Source organism: Seriola lalandi, unplaced genomic scaffold (assembly GCF_002814215.2).
Source record: "Seriola lalandi dorsalis isolate HSWRI2012SDOR001 ecotype SW California unplaced genomic scaffold, Sedor1 jcf7180002054606, whole genome shotgun sequence".
In the NCBI taxonomy this organism is placed as follows: domain Eukaryota; kingdom Metazoa; phylum Chordata; class Actinopteri; order Carangiformes; family Carangidae; genus Seriola; species Seriola lalandi.
Window position 1 is genome coordinate 1,465,948 of NW_019525159.1, and position 7,743 is coordinate 1,473,690.

Consider the following 7,743-nt stretch of genomic DNA (forward strand, 5'->3'; position numbering starts at 1 on the left):
GGGGGGGGGGGGGGGGGGGGGGTAGTGTGCTTACCGCATCTCTCACAAGGTCACCTATCCATACAGTGACTCTGGGCTGATTTATACCAGCGTTCAATATGCATATTTCCTGATGATGCTGCAGTGCTGTGGGTGGTGCTGGTGCTGGTGCTGGTGGTGGTAGTGGTGGTGGTGGTGGCGGCGGTGGTGAGTGCAGCACCCACAGCCACACTATCCTCTTTCTCATTTCACAGTCCAGTCATGTGTGCCCCGTGTGAGGTAAAGGAAATTTAACATGTAAACAAAATGACCCAGATTTTTGTCGTCTGCAGGAGCCAAGTTTGCAGCCGTGCACATCTCATTTGCATTCGCCACAAGCGAGCATGACAGATTTTATATGCAGTGTTGCTTGAGTTTTGCACTTGAGGGTGCCACGGTTATAATTAGAAATGCCCCAAAGTTGATAATTCTCAGTATCACTTAAAACAAATGAGTTACATTAAAAATGATTTTTTACGCTTGACACATTCAGAATTTTCCAAAGAATGCTTATTTAAATATTCATACAATGGATGTTAGATATACAAGACAACTGTGCTACTATACGAGTTCTGCAAAATATGGATGTCTTTCTAATGTGACTTACAGTAACTCTGTAGCCATATGTGAGATGATCTGAACGAGGCAGGAAAAAAAAAAAATGTCCTCAGAGATCTTCCACTACCAGGCTTGGAGAATTACTGAGGAGCACGTCTCTTCATTTCTGCATAGCCAGAAATAGCAAGTCATTAAGAGAATGGCAGGTGATGGGCAGATTAGGAAGGCTCAGCAGAGGCGATATGTAATGAAGACAGTTCAACCTTACAGTATTCTCCCCTGTCCCACTCACCCATCTTATTGCCTTCATCCCTTGTTTTCCTTATCTCACATAGCTTCAAACCACCTTTTTTTTTTATTCTCCGCGGCCTTTCAAGTTGAAACACAACTTGGGGACACAGCATAATGTGAAGTTTGGTTTCTGCGAATAAAACTCACTGCTCTCAGTGTGATTTGAAAAACAGAAATGAGAACACACTGTTCCCATGACAAGTTACAGGAATTATAGAAATAATGAGAGCTCCATATGCTGTGATAATTTTAATGAACTTGGTGAGAAGTGGTTTCATTGCACAAGTGAACCGCTCAGACACATCCAAGGGTGATAGCCTATCTAATGCACATGATTTCTCTATCTCCGTTCTCACATGGCTGCTGTACTAATGTAAAGCTGATACCAATGACGTCTATAGAAATATACATTTTAAGTTATGTATTGCAAATAAAAAGGAATGTATGTTTACTGTATTTTCAATCGATACATGGGGATTCAGATAAGACCATATGTGCAGAACTCACATGCAGTCTCTTAAAATTATAACATTTCATTTTTACATGGTTAGAAGGAAGTTGATAACAACCTTTCATTTGGTTAAAAATGACCTAATTCTCTAATTAGGCATGAGGAAGTCATACGACATTTACTTTACAATTGATGTTCTAAGAAGCCCACAATTATCCCTGATATTTCACAGTGCTCCATGATAATTTAAGTCTGTTTTGCAATTACCCTCTGTGACAATATTTACATTGCTTCGTGTAAGAATAGCTTGCGTTTTCCCCCGTTATGAGCCAGTCTGTGCTTTCCACGTTGTCTTGTTGTGTTTAAGAAACTGTAAATTGTCAAGCTCCAGAATCCCTAATGTGATTTTTTTTTTTTTTTTTTTTTTAATTGGTGCTTTATTAAAAAGGCACGTGCGTTTGAGAGGTCAACCATACAAGTGAATAGGCTGGAAACACATGGACAGCGCTGGGATCAGTTGTAAGATAAATACAGTATGTTGTTTGCTTCAGCTGCCTAATTAGAGTAGGTCAACAAGGCCGCTTCCAATCACATAAAGTGACAAACTATTTCTCTTCTAACTTTCGGATATTTATAATGACTGCGTGGCATGAAACTTAAACATGTAACAAAAGTGCTCAAGGTCACAGTGTTTTGTTGCCACACTTGATTATGCATGTAACTAAGAGAGACACAGGATTAATTTTAATATGAAAAGAAAGAAACAATATGGGCTAATTGACTCTCAACACACAAACATACACACACACACACAAACATCCAGTATCCACACGTTCGCCAACACACACCTGATGTTCTGCAGCTGCAGCTGTATGCATGTCACCAGGATGAACGTTCATTTTGAAGAACTTTGCACAGACAAGAGAAGCTTGGTTTTCCAACATTTGGGGCTTGGGGAATATTACATGTATATTTGGTTGCTAACAGAAAAAAAAAATACAGAAAGAGAGGAAACTTAGGATCTCATGTGCATCATCTCTTATTTACTTGGTTAGATGATTTTCTTGATGGGAGATGACAGTTCGAGGGGATGTTCCAGAACCGTGGTTTCTGACTGTGGGCTGTGATACAGTCTCGGTCCAGTGGGATTCCACTGTTGTGTTCTGCTTAATAATCCAAATCCTCTAAATCCCCTTCGGCCCACTTCAGTCCTTTGATTGCTCCTTGTATTTTTATTACGTTATACTCCATTTTCATAATCTGGTGCACAGCACTCTTATGGTGTGTGCTGGAGAGAAAGAAAAGAGACAACCTAACAAGTGCTGCATACTGCTCCACTAAGGTCATTCAGATTACAAGGGCCACTCTCTAATCCATAAAGCTGGGTATGTCTGTGCACAATTTGGAAAAAAAATAATTCTTGGAGAAAAAATGACTGTATGGTAAACTGGCTGTGGCAAGCTGCACTCGTGTGTATACACATGCATTTGAGTGTGTGTGTGTGTGTGTGTGTGTGTGTGTGTGTGTGTGTGTGTGTGTATGTGACGTGTGTGTGTTAGCTATTAATGTAAATGTGCCTGAGCTAGATGGTGCATTTGCCTGCTTCGCCACCTGGGAAGATGTCCGTAGGCAACAGAGGACAGATATTCACTTTGCTCAGTCACCATGGATCATGCAACACAACCTTTTGAAGGAAGTAATTCATTCCGCGATAAGCACAACAAAAAGGGAGGGAAAAGAGCACTGTCAGCAGCCATCAAGATGGCAGAGCGTGATAGGGAAGTCTAGCTCTGTAATCAATCTGCACATGCACTTTATGCAAGGCCATGCGGTGCATTTCAAAGTCCGCTGCTTGGCTGGAAGAAAATAAAGAAAGGGGATATGCTTGAGAAGTGTGGAGGAGTTAGATGAAAAATGCAGATGAGATGATCATTAATATCTAGTAAACAATTTTAAAAGTCTAAAAGTTGTTAAGAAACAGTTCTAGGTTTTAACAAATTCAGTTTCATTATGCATAAATTTCCATATACACAGAACTGCTTGAAAAAAAAAAAGCCATCTCACCAACCATTAAGAACTTGGTAGCATAAATATCCTATACTGTGTCATTTAGATTGCATTATCATTCCGTGATATGAACAAGAGCTTTTCTATAATAGATGGTGTTTCTCCATCACTCCAGCCTAAACTTTTTATTTTTTAACTAATTTGCATTAAGAATGCCACTCCAATGCACAGTAGCATATTGATGGTGCCAATTTACCACCCTTAGATTAGATGCCAGTTATATTCAGTGCAGTGTATTCAGATATTCCTGAACAGTGGAAGCGATTAAAGAACACAGTTATTAATTTACAGCACTGTCATGTGTCCAGACATGATACAAATCACTGTAGCAGGATTTATTCTGGAGCCAATTCACTGAAGTTTAAGATTGTATAGTCTCAGACTCTGCTCCTTTCTGTCTCTCCCCTTATTTTCCATTTTTTTCCCCCCTCAGCCTGGTGCCAAGGGTAAGATATACATCTATCTAATTTCTTGCTTGTCAGCCCACCATCTGGTGCAGTATCAACATTTAAGACAGGGAAAATGGTATCATACCATCAATCACAGACAAATGCACACACTCACACTAGTGTGGAATGCACAAATTACTAAGGCCATAGTGGTGGACATCTTACAGACAAATTGGTATTTTTTTGTTTATCCATCAGTGTGATGCTTTGTCAGGTTCAGTGTCAGTACAGATGTTAAGCCCTTCCTCAAGACATCAATTCAGTCTTAAGCACATTCAATTAAGTTAAATTAAAAAGTAGCTGATATATTTGGTGTTTTAACAGAATGGAAAGGAGTGTTTGGACAGTTGATGCACAATGCTGCAGTGAAAACCGATTATTCAGCCCCCTCCCAATACTGTGGATCAGTTTGGAACACCATCTAACTGTATCCAAGCTCTCTAATCATATTAATGTAAAAAGGTAATTTCTTATACAAAGCTTATTATTTTCTAAAAATGTATTCCTCTGACTCATTAGTAAGGTTTTCAGTTTGTACTGGTACCAACAGTTTTTTTTTAATTATTTATCCTTTCCATTTACCCTCCCATCTGGGATTTCATTTAAAGCATTATAACTTTTTATTCAAAATGGATGCATCATCAATGTGAAAGGGGTCACATGTAGTTACAAACCCACAGAGGATTATAACAAGTCCTCCAACCTAAACAACCATACAAGTTGTTTTTCCCTCCTGATATGACCCTGAGTTTCCTGAATTAGTGCCCCTAAGGCTTGAGGTGATAATACCACAGATAGACATCAGTTGAAAAATGTTCTTATGACAAAGCTTTGGTTTGGTTTAGCCACAAAAACAACTTGGTTAGGTTTAGGGAAAGTTCATAGTTTGGATAAAAATAACTACTGAATGAATTAATGAAAGGGAGAGAACTTTCTTTGCCATGGTTACAAAAAATAAAAAAATGTGGTTAAGGTCAGAATGATTGCGGTCATGGTTAAAAGAAACAATGTTGACATTCGATTTGATGAAACGAATAAACTGATGCTGTCTCACACGATTTGTTAAGCGACAAGCTAAAACAGAAGTTCAGACTAAGCTGCTTGCACAAAAGACTTATGGGGTTGTTTGTTTGTTTTTTTTTTTAATGGCTGACAGTCTCACATCCGTCTCTACAATGCCCCTCAACTCTACAGAGCTTTACAGCAACCTTGAGCTCATTGTTTTGGTTTTTCGGGCCTGCTGCTGGAAGCAAAAGACTGTGATAAAACCACTACACGCTGTCTGTTCAGCACTGCAAGAGGGACAAAGTTAGCAAGAAGCTGATGAACATAATTATAGCTTAAGAGCCAGATGTTTTACTCACATCAATAAGCAACTCTTTGCTACCAAATTCACTATATCAGCTAAAAAGGGTCAATGTGTTCACAGTTTGTGTTTGCTGCTAAAGACAATATACAGTGCATTCACATTTTTTATTTTGAACCCTATTCCAAAGATATCATGTTTCCCCCTCAGCAGTCTACACTCAATGGCCTCTAATGACAAAGTGAAAACAGAATTTTTGAATTTTTTACAAATTTATTAAAAAGCAATATTACATTGGTATAAGTATTCAGAGCCTTTGCTATTCACCCTTTAGCTCCGGTGCCTCCCATTTCTCTTGGCAATTTTTCAGATGTTTCTATACCTGTGGTCAACTGATTGGACATGATTTGGAAAGTCACACACACCTGTTTATATAAAGTCTCAAAGCTGACAATACATATCAGAGCAAAGGTCAAGGCTCAGATCAGATCTTAAATGGAAGATGTTTGGAACAACCAGTACTCTTCCAATTCCTATTGGATTATTTCTTAATTTTCTGGTCTGTTCAAAGCAGAGGTCTGCTACTTGGTATGTTTTGTCTTTTGTGCTCAACAAAGACCCGCAAGAAAAAAAAAAAACACTTGAGGTTATTGACAAGATGCATCCATTGTCTCCTTTAGTGTTCTTTGCTGAGCACTATCTCATTTGTTTTCTTGGAATCTTGTAAAAAGTAGTCATCGGAACAACTGGAAGAACTTAATGAGCAAGAGCAACAAAAGAGAGGAGAGATTTTACTCCTTTTCTTTTCAAGTGCAACCTCTTCAAGGTCTCAGCTGTGGAGGCTGTATATTTTAAAAAGCGGCCTCTTCACATCTGAATAGCGTCATTATTTCTTTTGACAGTGGTTTAGGATGGGCAGCAGGAACCGCTGCTGTAGTCTCATTGCTTTTGTTTGGAACAGAACAAGGACGTGGTTGGAGAAAAACGACCATTAATGTTTTGTCTTCCAAAAAGCCTTTTTTTTAAAGTGCCTCTAAAAAGAAGGGAGAAAAAGAATTCATCCTTGTTACAAGTTGGACATGTCACCAGCTGCTGCTTTAAAGACGTACTACATAAAAAGGTGTTGCTTAAAATGCAATTAAGCCTTCTTTTTAGCCTTGAATCGATTAGTCCTAACATTATGGCTGGTTCATAAGTAGAACGTGCTTCCTGTGTGTGAGAACCTGTCTCCATACATTCTGTCACTGCACAGTGTCTGTGGGCCACAGCGTGTTAAATATACAAGTGTGAACTCATGCAGTTTGCACATGTGAAAGTTTAAGTCAATCAAAATCAGAAAATTGCCAAATAACCGTTATGTAATAAACAGCTGTTAACAAGTGACATTGTTAATGGCTGGTTGGTCTTGAGAACCTTTCCTGTCGTCTTGTGTGAAGCTCTGTAATAGGAATACATCAGAACAGAGTGCTACTTACTCATACACCATTACTGCACACATTTGCACAGACTCACACATTTTCCACACACACATGCCATGAGTGCATTTGCTCGCTTCTCAAATGTATCTTTCATTTGAGCCATAATTCTCTTGCAGGTGACTGAGACACGGACGGGGCCACTGGGATGCAGCAGCTATGACAATCTGGACTCAGTTAGCTCAATCCTTCTGCAGAGCCCTGAGAGCAAGCTTCATCTGCAAGGTAAACAAACCCAGCCTACCAATATTTCCCATATGCTGTCCCGCGATGTTCGACCTAACACGGCAGCAGGGTCAAACTCCATTTTGGCCTCTGAAATTAAAGGAGATCTTTAGTCGTATGTGAAATGCTCATAGGTGGACAATGGAAATGGTTTGTGCATTCGCAGAAATTGAATGTCAATGCATTTTTTAATTGGGGCTAGGACTGGGATGGATCTGCCTCCCTGTTCCCTCTGGGGATTGTGATATGATTCTCTGTGGTTATAGATGTCTGCTCATGTTCTAACGTGATCGTGTTCTCAAGTCTCTCTTAAGGCTGTGATCAAAGACGGGCCTAAATTCAAACCAGTTGCATGAACTGTGCAAACTACTCAGACATTAAAGCAGAAACTAGCACTCCCCATGCAAGTACAATGTATAATGAGACGATTACAAACAGCATACAAAAAAGGTAAATAGGCCTATTAGGGTTAAGGTCAGATTTATTTGTCATCCGTCAGGATTTTTAAGAAGAAATATATTTCTTAAGACATGTATTCAACACATAAATGAGTCACTTTTATTTTGCTTCCTCTAAAATGAATCTACTAGCATTTCACTCACGGATCACACATCAGTGGATTCAAATAGCAACTTTTATCCATTAGTGGTTATGTTCTTTTAAGCGAAAATAGTTCTGTCTTAAAACATTGACACAAGTAATAATTAGCCTAAGAGAAGGAATCGCTCGCAGTGACAGTCACCCAGGGGAAAAGGAATGATGAAAGACCGTGTCACCGTGGTCAAGTGTTTGAATAGAGTGATTGCTTCTTTGATTTATTCCAGTTTACGCAGGTTATTAAAACTGGTTTGAGAATCAGAGAGGCATATTTTCAATCCAATCCCTATCACCCCTCCCTCCCTC

At 39.2% G+C, this 7,743-nt stretch overlaps 1 protein-coding gene across 1 annotated transcript in view; it reads left to right on the plus strand.

Annotated features, from left to right (window-relative positions):
- The window catches only part of brinp1 (bone morphogenetic protein/retinoic acid inducible neural-specific 1), a 112,670-nt gene that overhangs the window by 70,102 nt on the left and 34,825 nt on the right, over positions 1 to 7,743 (plus strand). The window contains exon 5 of the mRNA XM_023419611.2: positions 6,735 to 6,840. Within this exon, the coding sequence (XP_023275379.1) occupies positions 6,735 to 6,840 (106 nt within the window). The remainder of the gene's footprint in view (positions 1 to 6,734; positions 6,841 to 7,743) is intronic.